Here is a 16,124-nt window from a genome sequence, read left to right as displayed (position 1 = left end):
GGCGCGCGGCGTGCAACTGCATCGAAACCCTCCTCCCCCCTCCGCCCCTTGGGATTTGCATGTGCAACGAGCACCGCGCTCCTTGTACGGGTGGTTAAAAAGTAGCGAGCGGCGAGGACGGGGACGACGAAAAACGATAAAAAGAGACGGAAAGAAAGAGGGAAAGGCAGAGAGAGAGAGAGGGGGGGGGGAGAGAGAGAGAGAGAGAGAGAGAGAGAGAGAACGATAGGAAAAGCGGGAAAAGAGTTGGTAAAGAAAGAGGAAGAAGGAGAGATGGAGAGAGTAAAGGAGTCTGTGTGGGAGTGGGAATCCATTAACGAGTGCCGTTTTCATGCCTTCTATATGCCACTCTCGTGCAGTCGCCTAACTCTCTTCCACCCCCTCATCCTCCTCCGCCGTCCTTAGTCTCCTTCCCTCCCTCTCTCTCTCTCTCTCTCTCTCTCTCTCGCTCTCTCTCTCTCTCTCTCTCGCTCTCTCTCTCTCTCTCGCTCTGTTTCCCCCCGGATCCCCCGTCCCGTCTCTTTTTCTCCGTCTTGCTTCTCGTTGAAAGAGCATCCAACGGCACAATAGATCGTTCATTACCGATACCGACTACCAGAGCCCGAAAAGCGGAAAGATAGCAATGCGAGAAAAGGGGGTGGTCGATGCGAGGAAAGGTGCCCGGGGGGTTTTGCTGTGCGCGCGTCGGACAACGGTGTCGCGCGCGCGCGGCTAACGGATACACAACTGAGACCGGCGTAAAGAGAGGGTGGCGGAGGGAGGTGACGGGAGCAGAGAGAGAGAGAGAGAGAGAGAGAGAGAGAGAGAGAGACAGAGGAGAAACGGTACTTTCAAGAAAGATGGCTGGCACCGTCACGCTTCGGATTCCCTATCTTCCGAGAGCAGCTTGCGCAGATTATAATTACGGCAAAGTCGTCTGATCGCTTTCAAACACTTCGCTCGCCGTTTCATCGCATCGCGCTGCGGAACGGCGGTGCCGAACATTCCCGGCGGGCCGGTGCACTAAATGGTGCGTCAGGATCGAGGGGGTGAGAGTAATACAGTGTAATGAGAAAGATGGAGGAGGGGGGTTTCGACGTCGGGAATTTCTTTTTGCAATAGTCGAACTTGGTTATTTTTCAACGTGAAGCGATCTCGAACGCTGCGCTCTTGTGAAATCGTCTTTTGCAGTGAATGCTGTAAAAGTGGCCTGAACGGCGCTGGCAATCTGATAAATTTACTAGCTTCTCTGGAGAGGACGAATCGGCCTCTCTCTTTTTCTTTTTTTTTTTTCTATTTTTTCCTCTTTTTGTTACTAATCGCCCGCTTTAACGTTCTTTCTTTGGAGACTCCAAGCGAGCGTCGGTTTTAATCGTCTGTTCTTTTTGACATTCTGTTCCAGTGACGTGTTAGGGCTGTGAAAAAGATCCGGAAGCGACGAGACACCAGCGGACGTCAGTCGCGACCCTCGATGGCGGCCGCGAGTTTCCCGCCGAACTTCTCGAACGTCGGTGTACTGGAGAACTGGTGAGTGTTCGCATAATAAACCGTCACGAAGCGTGACTTTTTTGGCCCCATAAATATATCTGAGAAATGCTGAGATCTTGTTTTTCTTCTCTTTTTTTTTTCTCTTTCGTCGTCGAGCGTTCCGAGTCGGTGGATCTGCTGCGCGTTACTCGCGATCCATCTTCGTGAAAAAATGCCACTTCTCTCTGTTGTAGCGCCGAGCTGCGGGCTGTATTAATATTAGCCGTAGCCGGCGAATCATTTGCGCCAAGCCGGTAGGAATAATCAAGTGGCGAAAATCTCTCGGGAATACAGAAAGCAGAGATGACTTTTCGTGCTCGGAAATCGCCTAGGCTGCCCCTTAATCTCGCTTAATTTATCCCGAATATCGGATTGCTCGCAGTGTACGTAGAACGTAGAAATCAATCAAGAGTCGCGAATACGTGACGCAAGTTCGGATGGTGGCCGGGACTCCCGTTGTCTCGGAGTCGCGCCTCGCCGTTCGCTCGATAACATGTTAAAGATTTGCGTTCGGTTTACGTTCGCGTCGAACCTCAACGTCGAACGGCACGGCGAACGCATGAACTCAGCTTTAATCGCAAATAGACTAGGCTTGTGCTGTGTCTGCATGTCGGTGATGCGTGAAATTCCTGTAACCTCCTGTCTCGAGCTGTTTTACCACCGTCACATGTACACAGTGCACGACACACACATACACGCACACCGAAAGGGGGAGGGGGTAAGTTTACGCTTCTCGTCTATTGTATCGAAACTCTCTCTCTCTCTCTCTCTTTCTCTCTTTCTCTCTCGCGTGTTGTATGCTCTTCGGCGACCGAGCTTTACGTCGCATTCGCACGCCCGCCGCTCGCCGGCCGCCGGCCGACGAGGAAATCAAAATCCCGCTTTTGAGTCTGCCGACTCGCACGCACGCGCGAGGGGTGAATTTTCATTTTGGCTTTCGACGAAGAGGCCGGCGCCCGAACGATCCGTCGAGAGCCGCCATGATATTTGAACGTCGGCCGCACAATAAAGTGCCTTAGACAATGCAGCATTGTTGTGTATATACCGAGTTCCGAGATAGCTCGCACGGAAGGTCAGACGGTATTATCGTCCGTTCCGTTGAGCGGACGGGGGACGATGGTTGCAGCGAGGGTGGCGGGATGAAAAGTAGGTTTCTTCTATTTTCCAGTTTTGATTAAAGTTCTTTTAGGAGGAGCGCGCGCGCGCGCGCACACGTAGCGGCGATTCTTCGCGCTCTTTCTTCCACGTGCACGCGCATACAGCCAGACATACGCAGAGACGCGAATGAAAACTCGTGCCCCACGCACGTCGGCCTTTCAACCGACACTTCCGTCGTGTTCCCCGTGATTCTTTAGCCGAGAGGGAAACAGGGAGCTCGTGTATTTTCGCGATTAGGCCTTTCTTCGGGGCCGTCTTTTGTCGCTGACCCGCGAAGCCTGCTCTCGCCGAAGATCGAAGGAGGAGAATAGTAATGAGAGAGAGAGAGAGACAGAGAGAGAGAGAGGAAGAGAGAGCTTTGTGCCAGCGCGAGCGCGGCGCGCTGAAAAATCGCGCCAAGGCGGCTTCCTCTCCTCGGAAGAGCCGGCACAATGAGCCGGCAGATCGCGAAAGTTATCATCGGGGTGCTGCTTTATCACGGCCGGCCGACGACGATTACTTGGCTGCCCGGCGAGAAACCGCGAAATATGAAAAAACGACCACCGCCGCGACGACATATCGTGGAAAAATGCTGGCGCGCCGTTGGCAAGCTTGGCGATTGAAAATTCCGAAATGGTTGAGAAGCTGCGCGTGTTTAACCCTACGCGAATCTGTAATACTCGTATGCACACGCGCGTGTGTACATTTCAATGAGATACGCCCGCGATATTTATAGGCGCGAACGCGAGCGCGCGCGCGCGCGCGACGAACCGCGCACTCCGAGCCGCTTTTCATTCCGCCGATTAAATGCCACATCGATCGCTCGAATGTCGATTAACGGTATTAGCCTGGAGAAGGATTATATCGTTCATCGTGAGTGATTCGCATCGAATTCGGCCGTATCGCCGCGGCCCCGTTGATTCCTCCCGTCGAAAGAATCCGATAATGGATAGACTTCGTGTAATGAAAAAAGAGAGGGGGGGGGAACAAGGTAGGAAAAAATAGCGCCGTGCAGTAGCAAGTTCTAGTGTTGGAAACGCTAGCGTTCGCGAAGGAAAATCGCGCGCTCACCCTCCGCTTGCCTCATTTGCGCTTTTACCCGAGCGCAACAAAATAAATACCGGGTTCCCGTAATCTTTTTTAAAAATTTCTCCGGAATCTCGCCTCCGCGCTCCGAGTTCGAAATCTGCCGAGTTTCCCAGTAACGGTGACAACTCCAACTACCATCTCGGTACCCCCCGTCCAGGCTTGGGCGCCTGAGTTTTCAGCCGTTACACCGGAAAACTCAGGGATAACTCTTCAAATGTTACCCGCGAGTGTTTCTCCAAACGATCATCCGAGCATATCGGATTTTATATTATTATTTCTGCTTGATCCCTCTTCAAGTCGCATTCGGCGCATAAAATGATCACGGTCTGCTTTCCAGCGAAAGCAGGCACTATAATGTTTCATTCCTACCTAAAATAGATCGAAATGAAGCCTGGAATATCTGGCAGAGTGGTCATTCCTCGGTGAAGCGCGCTTTGATATTTTTACGCGCCCCGCCGACGAGCGGCGGAGTACATATATTTACGAAGCTATGAAGCGCGCACACGCGAGGTCGTTGAAAAAACAAGGAAACAGAAGAAGATTCGTCGCGCGGTAGCAAGTACCCAGGTAGAGAAGGCCGTGAGAAGAAGGGATTCCCGGCTTTATACCGACAGCGCGCCACTTGCCGTACAGAGCACTTCGCGAGCGACGCAGGCAGAAAATTCCGCGAGGCACGTCTCGACGTTCCCGAGACCCGCGTTGGTATACGTTCGTCAAAGCTCAGACCTCATTCGCGATCAGCCGGCCGACGCGACGCGACGTTTCGGCGCTTTCCGTTTATTACGCGCGCCCAACAATGTGCTAAGCGACGTGACGACGGCATCGCGACGCGATTCACTCCCGTTGCGCTTTGTCGACGAAGACAACGCCGGTGAGGGCGGCGGCGGCGGCGGTCGACGCCAGTATTTTCGGACAGTTCATTGAGAAGCAGGAGAAGGTGGCTGTTGTGTACGGTGGCAGCTGTGTTGATGGTTCCTTTATAGTCGGACCAGAGAGCGTACGCGGCGGCGGCAGGTGTGCGAGGTCGCCTACGCGACGTATGTTGATCGCGGAGTTGGAGTGGGTGACGTCCACAATTAGCCCAAGTTAGCAGCGCGTACGTCATAAATTGATATTGCGCCAGCGGTCGGCGGGACGGTCGCGCGAAACTTCACGTGTGCGTGCATGCGTGCGTGCGTGCGTGCGTGCGTGCGTGCGTGCATGCGTGCGTGCGTGCGTGCGTGCGTGGTGCGTGGTGTGTGTGTGTGTGTGTGTGTGTGTGTGTGTGTGTGTGTGTGTGTGTGTGTGTGTGTGTGTGTGTGTGTGTGTGTGTGTGTGTGCGTGCGGGCGGGCGGGCACGCGCACGCACGTGGGTGTCGGTGACAGGCCACGCGGATTTTTGCTAACGACGCGTGGAATAAATTCGCACGCGCGCGCGCGCCTCTCCTTCCTCCTCAGCTCCACCCGCCCTCCGTCCACCCTTGCCGCGCGCGCCTTCGCTTCGCATCGGCCGGAAATGGAGGATCGAAATATCTGGCCGAGTTTTCCAGCGAGCAAGACGTCGCTGGAACTCGCATCGTGGTGCAGTCCCGCGATGTCGCGCCCCGTTTCCTTCCGTCGCCGCCACCTCCGTCGCCGCCGCCGCCGCCGTCGCCGCCGTCGTCGCCGCCGCCGTCGCCGCTCGCGTAACCGAGATTAACCGAGGTTAAATATTCGACGAATGCGCCGGAATATCGTGTCGCTATTTCGAACGCGCGTTTTTATTTAAATCTATCGCGCGTTTCCGCGAATGTGACATGCGCGGAGAGGGGGAGGGGGCGCTAACGATAAAACGAGCGGAGGTGAAGCGGGGAACCGGAGCGAAAAAAAGCTCTTTAAAAGAGCCCCAGTGCGTCGCGTGAAGTGCGTATTCGCTCGTTGTTTTTTTCCTTTTCCTCTTTTTTTTTCTCTCGTTGCGCTGGTATCCTTTTTTCCATGTTTCTGTCCGAGGACATTCTCGTAAGCCCGTCCCGAGCCTGGATCGCCCGTGAAAAATATTGACTCGCCTGTATCGCCACGCACACACATGTACGCGCGCGTGCGCGCGCATGTGTGTGCGCGATGATCTCCTATGATACCTATGATGTCAGATAAAAATCAAATAAAAATCTTTCCACGTCGATTCTCTCGGTCGATTTGCGCCGCGGCCTATCTGCGCGCAACATCTCCGTCGGGAATTCTATTAAGCAGATGAGATTAAATCGCCGGCTATGATTCGCGCGCGCGCGCGCTACCATTATCTTGAATTTTACACAAGCCGATGCGCCCATTCGCGTAATCCCTCAAAAGCGCGGGAGCGCAAATCCGGGACAAGAAATCCCGGCAGGCAAATGGGTCTCGGGGAAACTAGCCGCGTTGACTGGCCAAAGAAATGCATTACCGAGTGCGCCGTTTAACGGAGATATCGCGCGGTTGCACACGCGAAATTCGGCGAAGTCGGCGAAATTTCTGTCGCGACGGCTGACGCATCTTCGTCGTTACTTTCGCCGCGCTGTCCTTCTCCTGCTCCGCTACGCACGTGGGCGCGTGTGCGGAGGTGTTTCGACAGGAGGACAATGTCTAGTACCTTGTGAATTTTTCTCAAGAGCGAAATCCCGTTCCAACGAGAAAATTGAAAATTCACTCGAAAACAACTTGTACTCGAAAATTCACGGCGCTGCCGCCCCTCTGGGAACCGTAAAAACGGATGTTTCACTCAAATCTCGAGAGCGGATCCCGCGCGCCGTGCGGCGGAATGTTTCAATCGATTACGCAGAATTTGTTCCGCTGACGATGGAGGAGAGTACGTCGGAGATTCGCAGTCGAATGTCGAACGAAAGCGTCCGCTCGACCGCTCGGAGTGCTCTCGGAGTGCTCTCGGAGTGCTCGGAGAATCTACCTGGCGATGAGCGAAAAATCGCCGAAATTCGCCGCTGCGCGGCGCGCGGCGAGATCGCGCTGCGCTGAGAAATACGCAGGGCGGGTGTAAATTAACCGCGGCTAGATGTAATTGCGATAAGCGCGTGCCGCTTTGCCGAGCTCGCCGCGAGAGAGAGAGAGAGAGAGAGAGAGAGAGAGAGAGAGAGAGAGAGAGAGAGAGAGAGAGAGAGAGAGAGAGAGAGAGAGGGCTTGATAGCGTCGCGGATGCAAACGCGCGAGCAAATTGCGTGAAATCACTTTTACACCTCGCAATCCGCGCGCGCAAAGGATAACTCTCGGGACGATCTTGGCGGCCCGGAAGAAGGGTGTATCAGCTTGTATCACGCGCGCTCGCTCTTCCTCTCTCCCTCTCTCGAGCTGCAGCGCCGGCAGGGAAACCACAACGATGGTCCTACATACCGCTAGTAGGGTCTCGTATAAACGAGTTTCCGCTGTCGCAGAATTGCCTTGGCCGGTAACGCCTTTAACGTGGCGCACCGCACGCCCGCAATCTGTTCTGCATTATCTCCGTGTCTAAAATCGCCCCCGATAAACGTCGACGCGCTCGCGACGTCTTGCTTCTGACTGCCCGCTCATGGCGCGCGCGATGTATTATTCGTCTCGTGTCTCGTGTGGAAACAGTCTGCGACTTCCTGGGATGAACTTTTACCTCAACGACGCGCTGAAGATTGTCGTTAATCGCTAAAACACCTTGAAGCAATTCGTTTTCCGCTCATGGTCGGACAGCAAATTGCACAGGCACTGGCAAATTTTAGCCCGGTTATGCTCGTCGATCAGCATAATCAAGTTTCGATAAAAAGCCACCCTTAACGCCGCGCTAACAACAGCCACGATATTCGCTAAACGAATATCGATGTCGAGAGCGTCGCTCGCAAGGTGACTAGATTTTTCCGAATGGAACTCGTGATACTTTCAATTAGCGGAGAGCAACGCGTTGGAGGATTCGCGCTCGTTGCCCACACGCAGTCGTACGTGGAAATGTCTCTGAGACTTTTCCCGGAAATGTTGTATTTACACGGCCGTGTACGATGTTAAATAATTGATCGACGAGAGGAAAATATCTGAGTGAGGGAGACGTCGGTTGTACTGTGGTCGGTTGGACGTGGAAATACCGCGAGAATACACACAAAAGTGTACATACATATATATATATATATGTATATATATATATATATATATATACATTCATACATATATACATACACACATTATATATGTATATATATATATATATGTAGTATGTATCTCCATCCACGAGTTCCTTCTCCCAGCGGCCCCTTAGATCGATACGATATCAAGCTTGACAGGCGAAACAGAAAGCCTGTGTACGACAAGCTTTTGGTAACGATTTCGTCCGGGTGATATCGCCGCCAGGATATCAGAAACCGACGCGACCGCGATACACGCGATTGTGTACGCGAATAATCCGCTACGGTTCCTTTCCGATACAGACATTTTCCGCCGGGCGGCCGCGCGGCGCGTTCAGCGTTCCGTGCCGTTCTTAATAGCGGTCCGCGAAGCGTCCGCTGCGATAACGCCAGAAATAAATGCGGGGGAGAAAAGAGGAACAGAGCGTGCAATCATATCTCGCGTCTCGAAATAACTCTCGGCGAGTCTCGTGTTAGTTAAAACGACAGCGGGCTCGAATGGAGGAGCGCGATCCTTTTTCCTTGTTCACGGCGAAGCCAGGTTGCTCTTCGCGCATGATCTTTATCTGACAAGTCCTCTCGAACTTGCTCCGCTATTACCCCGTGCCAGTAAAGTGGCGCAATGACAACGTCAAGAAACGCCGATAACGAATTATTAGTCGCTCGAACGTGCTCGATCCTAAAGCACTCATTTCATTGAACGTTAAATTTTTCATAACGCCAACATCTATCACGCAGCGATATAATTGCCCGTCGTACGTCGATATCGCTCGGCTGCCGCCGCCGCCGGAGGAATAAACGAAACGGAGGAGGCGAATTTTAAAGGCTCGATCGCGCGTACCACGGGGGTCACGACGCCCACGGCTTATTTGTTTCTTCCGTCGTTTCCGCACAATGAGGAAGCCGCGCGTAGTGCGGCAGCGGACAGTTGTCGCTAACGGGAAACCTGTCGTCGTCGTCGTCACGACGCGTACCGGCTGGTACGCCAGGCACAAGCCGGGTTGTACTACTTGCCGGAGAGAGTCACCTCTGTCTGTCGGACACGTCGTCGAGCGCGTTTTTTCTCGCTCGGACGTGCTTGTAGAAAATGTTTGCGCGTCGCTCGAGTCGAAATTTCGGGGCCAGTTAACTCCGCGCAAATTCCGTCGGACTTGAAAGACTAGAAATCTCGCGAGTCCTAGAATGGAGCTGAATCGTCATGCGTGCGTGCGTGTGTGAGAGTATTTGAGAAGAATTATGTTGCATCGATACAGTTACATGTATTGTGACATTAATACAATTATATTAGTAAACGATACTTAATATTCAATCTTTACTTTTCATTCAATTTACTTTAATTCAATTGTCATTTCGGAACATTCCGGCCGCGTTTAATGTTTATTTTTAACTTGAACGAGGAGCAGCTGGTTAATCGTGCGACTGAAATGCAGCTAAAACATGCGCGACGAGCAATTGGATAATTTATTAAAAATTGATTGGTAAATAAAATAAAACAAACATTCCTGTCTCATAATCTCTCCGACGTCATCTTTCATTTTTCGTTGTGTTGAAATTTTGCATGCGATTTGGCGGAGAATTTTTTTATCATTAATCCGTAATACCAAACAGCTGAGTAATAATCCACGAATATGAATCTATGTTAATTATATTATAACATTATTAATACGATTAATTATGATTAATTATATTCTCAATCAACTGTCGTAAATAATTTACAACTACAAATATCGGTCTAAATCGCGAAAGCGCAAAATTTCATTTCTATATATTATACATATCGGCAATTTTGAGATATTTCAACATATTAAATAACTCTGAAATAAATGCTACAAGCTTCAACACAAAAAGAAAAGAAAACGACAACTAGCAACTGTGTCAAGTGGTATTATATCTATTGTAATATTCACAAACTTAAATTAGAAGCAAAATTGCATCGGGGCGGTCGGCGTTTCGTCCACTCGAGACGGAAAGCCACGAGAAATGAAAAGCAAATCCTCCTTACGCGATCTCGCGTAATGCGTCCGCATTAATCAGGAAGCATTCGAATACATCCACCGTTACGACGTAACTGACCAACGGCTAAGCCGATATAACGATCCGCAGATTAAAGACGCCCATGCCAAGTAATCCGACCTAGTTACGTTGCGAGGTGTCACAGATCATTATTGCATCCGTTTCCAGAACGGCCGCCATTTAAATCTGGGAGGCTCGCTGGATGTGTAACGATTTCGCATGCTAAGTCTAGTACTAAGCCCGAGACCGAAATACGGTTCCGATATATATCAAATCGAGTTTAATATGAAGAGACGTCAAATTATCTCTCGTCCTGTGGAAATCCCTCGTTCGCGCGCTCGGAAATCTCCCGACTTGGCTCTTAACCGACTAATGCTCGTCCTGCGGTTGTCCGCTCGCACTGAAGGATCTGCAAAAGTCGCGCGGACGAGCTCTCGTCGCGAGTGCTCGTTAAACTACGACAATAACACGGACGTCGAATTTCGGAAAACAATCGTGCGCGCTCTCTCTTCCTCTCCCTCTCCCTCTCTCTCTCTCTCTCTCTCTCTCTCTCTCTCTCTCTCTCTCTCTCTCTCTCTCCCCCTCTCTCTCTTCTCTCAGTGAAGGATGTGAACCACTCTGTATTATTGCTCCGGGAGGCAAAGCGCGCGGCCGCGCCTTCTCCGTATATTTTCTTCAATACGATGGTACACTTAACCACGCTTCTCCTCTCTCTCTCTCTCTCTCTCTCTTTAGTAAAAGCTCTGTTACTACGACCAGTTTATGCGCTCGTTTAATGCCTTCCCACTTTTCAGTTATCTCGCTATCGCTCGCATTTCAAGCCTCGAGCGACTGCGAATTTGCGGGCGATATTTCGCGGGATCCATACTGCTCTCCTCCCATGAATAATTTATCTCTCATTTCAGCGATTCTTCCGACGTCTCGTCCTCTTCTCAGTCGGAAGCGCGCATTATCTGGGACATGGTGATTTGTTGGTCGAAATAACGCGATACATGTGGCCGTTTGCACTAACGCGCGAGTCTACACGCGTATATTTATGTTTCTCGAAAATGCACCGTCGAGTCTGCGAGAATGAGTGAGAGGCGGGGAGGGGGGGGGAGGAGGTGCCCCGGAAGATCTTCCGGCGCATCTCCGCCCCGCGGTGTGGTGTTAGGCAACATCTTAAACTACTTAAGAGCGCCGTAAAGAATAATAAACATCTCAATAGTACGCGTATTTGTCTTGGCGTCGGGACCGCGTAATCGTTACTTGGCGATACTTACGGGGCTTCCCCCCGTTTGCTTCTCCCCTTCCTCCCCCTCTCCTCCACGCGCGCAGCAGCTCCCGCTGCTCCTCGCGCATTTCTCGCGCCGGCGTCTCGCGCGACCTGCTGCTCTCCCGCGAAGGTGAGACGAAGGTGCGGAGGATGAAAGAGAGAGGGCCGTTTACGCGCGGTAAGTCGGCCGATTTATGGCAGTCCGAAATTTATAGGTTCAATTTCCGCGATATTTAAACGACTCGGGGCTAAATCCTCGCCGCCACCTCGCCGGCGTCTGCGCGCACGCGCGCGCACCCCGCGGCGAGATTTTTCACCTCCTTTTTTCGTTCCTCGTCATTCCAGGCTTGCCTTGTAATAAAATCGTTATGTCGTTGCCCCCCTCTTCCCCCTCCTCCTCCTCCTCCCCGCGCTCCTCCACGTCGTCGCAGCCGCGCGTTCTAACGCAACCGTGCGCTCCCGGATCTAATCGCGCGTGTCGCATCGCCGAGTTGAAGAGATCAACAGCTCGGATGAGAACGTTCCTCCAGCGCTTCTTCAACGTTATCGTAAAATGTTTTTGCGCGTATCGTATCGAGCGGTGATTATCGTTGCGCGATGCCTGCATCTCCGTGTATTTTCGCTCGACACCGCCGCGCCGCGGAGAGCCGCTTCACCGCGAGTAGAGAGAAATCCGTTTATAATATGCATAATGGTATCTTAGGAAGAAAATAAAGCACCCGTTTGTGCCCGTAAATGAATTTTCACCGTCTACAGCCGGCGCACCGTACGCGCGCGCGCGCGCGCGCGTGTGTGTGTGCACATAATATATCTGATAAACGCTGCTTTTATATTTGTAATGCGGTATTTGTCGAAATATTGTGGCGCCCAGAATATGCGCGCACTCTAGAAACGACCTCGAAATGGAGTTTTCGCAGGGCTGTGTGCGCGCGCACGCAATACAACAGCCTTGTCAAATATACATGCGGGCGTAACACGTGCTCGGAGAGAGCAGCGGCGAATATACGCGCGCGAGCGGGGATATTAATTTAAATCGCCATTATTCCGCGCACGCGACATTAAAACGGTTAATGCGAATGAATGATGTTAAATATTTCGACCTCGGCCGGGAAGAAGAAAGAGAGAGAGAGAGAGAGAGAGAGAGAGAGAGAGAGAGAGAGAGGGGGGGGAGGAAGCGATAGATGGCGCGAGATGGCAGAAAAATGCGAGAGAAATAACCGATAAGGAATTTTTTTTAAAGCCGCGCTCTCGCCGTATTTTCCTCGCACGAATTCTCGCGAATGTGCGCGTTGCGTGGTCGTAATTCGATGCCTCTAATGGCACATTCTTTCTTTCTCTCTCCCGCCTCCTCCTCTCCCTCCGTCCTCCACCTCATTTGGAAGCAAAATCAATTTAAATATAGTTCGTTAGCCTGACTCGCCTGTTATCTCCCAGAGGAAAGAAACGCAGTTACCGCGACGACGAGTCTCGGAAACCTCCTAGGAACTACCGCGCGATGCGTATGGTATGTCGCGCGCTATGCAAATTGAATTTACGTAATAAAATTGCGCGATTCCGTCCGTCCTTGTTGGAGCTCAGAGCTCGGAACTCGCGCGTGCAACAAGGGGAAGAAACGAAGAGAGAGAGAGAGAGAGAGAGAGAAAGAGGGAAGGCGAGTCTAGATGTATGTGTATGTCTGGTGTTGCGCGGAAGCGAGCGGGCTATCTCTCTCTCTCTCTCTCTCTCTCTCTCTCTCTCTCTCTCTCTCTCTCTCTCTCTCTCTCTCTCTCTCTCTCGCCCTCGAGTAACGTCGGCGCGGAAGCGCTACGAGTGCTACACGAGCGCGGAGGTAAACCCCCAGGTGTCCGCCTCATCTCGAGAGCAGCGGGCTCGTGTTACAGGGCGTAGAGGGGCTGCCGGAGCATTTCCTGCCCTTTGTCTTGGGCGATTCGCGCGGAAATCGTTCGCTTGCACGAGCCGACGTGGGGTATTTCGCGAGGCTCGTCGCGAGCGTGCGCGGCGCCGCCCGCGAAACCCCTTCGTTGCGGATTACCGAACGATCGTCGCGACGGGACGCATGCACAGTTGCACCGACGAAAAATTAAGGAAGAGAGAGAGAGAGAGAGAGAGAGAGAAGGAGGAAGAAGCGAAAGCACGTGGGCGCGTACGAGCACGAGCAATTTGTAAGCGTGAGATAAGTAAGCGACCGGCCAAGTGCAAAGAGCGCAAGAAACTTGGGCTTTCCCTCCCTCGGCGAGCCGGAGCGCGTTCCTCCGACACTTTGTCGCCGAGCGGGCTTTTCACGTGAATCTTGCCGCCGTGGATTCTCAGGCAAACCTCCCACAGACGCGCGCTTCTCTCCCGCAACACTGCCGACGAGATATTATTTTGCAAGAACAAGCTGCGCTCGCAATAGTTAATTCTCGACGCGGCTTTCCCGTTCCGTGCTCAAGAGCCGTTGCGTAAGGATACGCGAGGAATCGTCGTCAGGTGAGGTGACTCAATGGTCCTCACGAGTCACCTGAGAGCCAGGAGACATCCTTTCCACATCGTGTCGCGTGTACTGTGATGCGTGCGCGCATCCCTCCGAAGGGATGATGATCCCCCTGATTTTCGTCACACTTTCGCGTCCGGGCCGTCGACTGACCGTCTTTATGGCTCGGAGAAGGCCGTCGACGTTGCTCCGAATCCTGGCCTGTCCTCGGTAACGTACGAGCTCGTGCGACTCGCGGGAAGAAAACCAGGCGGGGCAGGCGGAGACGGAGGCGGGAGCAGGAGGGGCGGGGGGGGGGCCAGAGAGCAAGGGAAAGGGAGGAGCGAGAGCGAGCGAGAAGACGCGAGACCGGTTGTACGTGGGTGTACGGAAAAACGGCCAGTCTCGGAGCGATACAAGCGCGCGCTCCGCTGGCGCGACGGCTCGAGCTCGGCATAAAGCCATTGTTACGCGCGCTCTGCATCCCGCATCCTGTGCACGCTCTCGTACACACGCGCTATCATCCCCCGCGCTGTATCACGGCTCCGCACCTTCGGCGTCTCGCTCTAGCGAGCGCGGAGCGACGCGTCTCTCTCCTCTGTCAATTATGCAAAATCGTCGCGGCGGCGGCGGCGAAGTCGCGTTTTCGGAAAGCGTGGCGAGACGCCACGCGAGAGCCGTCGTCCTTGCCTTCCGCGAAGCGCGCCAACGCGTCCCCGGGACGCTTCCTTCGGAGAGCATTTAGGCCGAGTCAAGGCCTCTCGCTCGGGGATAAGCCGGAGGGAACACTCGCGGCGGCGGAATCCTCGCTCGCGAGCCGCGAGTGCGTCGTCGCGTGAACTCGCTCTCGCTCTCGCTCTCGCGCGCCGTGAATGTATCTTTGCTTTGTCGCTCGATAGGTTACAGATGTTTCAACAGGTTGTAGATACTCCGATGGACTATAAATATTCATCGGAATAATCTTTGAAGACCTTTGCGCACCTTCGCGACTTGCTCGTTAGTCGCGCGCTTTCCTCGGATATTTCGCCCGGAGTGGAGTTTGCGATATTTCGTCTCTTGTACACACATTGTCGAGCGTGTGTAATCGCAGTTGCGTAAGCGTCGGTATCCTTTCGCTTCTCATGGTTCCCATACTGATGATTTCTTCACCGGTGCCCACATCTCTTTGTGCGCGAGAGCGCGGCATGTCCGGATTCGCGAGGACTGCGAGGCGGCAATTTTCTCGAAGCGCGGGTCGTCTCGAAGCCGCGGAAACTGTCGGCCGACCGACAGCTTTGAGGTATGAATACATTGTAAATCGGTCGATTTTATATTTTCTCCGGGAGCATCTCGCGAAATTGTGCGCGCGCGCGCGTTCGGACGCGCCGATTGCGCCGTCGAGCGGATTGTAGAGGAAGAATGAGAGAGAGAGAGAGAGAGAGAGAGAGAGAGAGAGAGAGAGAGAGAGAGAGAGAGAGAGAGAGAGAGAGAGAGAGAGTATCTCGACATGAATCTGGGCTTCAAGGAGACACCCTGTGTATCTGACCGGCCTAATTAAACATTCAATATTGTAAAATTGATTATACTCTAGGTGTGGCATCGGAGATTTTATCAACTATTAATTTTCTACCGTGCAATCGCTGAGAGGAAGGGCGGCGGAGGTGGCAGGAGGGGAACAGGTGTGGTCGATGGAGCGTAATTGAAGCTGCTATTAATTAGCAAATATTACTAAATATATCCGAAAACTTTTACCGGGATACATGTATCGCGGCGTATTTTACATCTTTATAAAAATTTACGCCGCGCGACCGGAGAGATGAAAATTCATGCGGAGCGCGGAATATCGCGCGCGCACGGGCTGTTTTATCGGATACACCCGAACGCGACGTTAATTTCGCTATTACGCGAGCACAACGACGTGAAAACAATAATTTCGGACTATCATCTCCAGCGCGCAGTTTCCTCCCAACGAGTCTCATCGAAGAGCGCTGAAAAATCCCGACGCGCTCGGAGATCCTCGGCGTCCACTCCTCTCGGCCGTCATTGTCACCGCCGAGACGCTTTCACGACGACGTTCGAGAAACGGCGGCGGCGTCGCTCGCGCTAATTCGGAGGACCGCCACTGACAATGAGCACCACTGCGAGAGGACTCCTTGGGCGCGCGCGTACGGCACGCCATGCGCCAGTCTTTTACCGGAGCGTAGGGCAGAGCAGCGAAACTGCGAACCGGCGGTATATCGGCACACATTCTATTCCGTCTGCACGATGCACGATCGTGTGCATTCACACGCACACATACGCGAGGCGAGCCACCAGTGTATACAATACACACGTCACGTAGCACACGCACGCGCGCGCGCGCGCGCGCACCACACATACACACACACACACACACACGTACTTACACCACAGCCGCTCTTACAAGCATCGCATAGTACGCGTAGTTGCCGCGTTCGCAGGGTGCGCTAGTGTTTCTCCCTTGTGGACTTCCTAACCTAACCTAACCTACCCCTACCCCTACCCCGTGGCAATATCCCTTCAGTCGGCGATCTCTTACCCCCTCCAGTCGGCAGAGTTCCCTCGCCGTCGCGGTGTACAAGCAGCGCGA

At 53.0% G+C, this 16,124-nt stretch overlaps 1 protein-coding gene across 2 annotated transcripts in view; it reads left to right on the top strand.

Annotated features, from left to right (window-relative positions):
- The first annotated feature begins 1,358 nt into the window (after positions 1–1,358).
- msi (RNA-binding protein musashi) overlaps positions 1,359–16,124 on the top strand; it is a 68,032-nt gene continuing 53,266 nt past the window's right edge. The window contains exon 1 of one of the 2 annotated variants that reach the window (XM_025305135.1): positions 1,359–1,506. In XM_025305135.1, the coding sequence (XP_025160920.1) occupies positions 1,451–1,506 (56 nt within the window). In that variant the 5' untranslated portion in view covers positions 1,359–1,450. Of the gene's footprint in view, positions 1,507–15,925 lie in introns of those variants that run through there. The other variant, XM_025305137.1, reaches the window with a different exon arrangement.

This window comes from Harpegnathos saltator, unplaced genomic scaffold (assembly GCF_003227715.2).
Source record: "Harpegnathos saltator strain DR-91 unplaced genomic scaffold, Hsal_v8.6 scaffold676, whole genome shotgun sequence".
NCBI lineage: Eukaryota > Metazoa > Arthropoda > Insecta > Hymenoptera > Formicidae > Harpegnathos > Harpegnathos saltator.
This window is presented reverse-complemented; position numbering and strand designations above follow the sequence as displayed.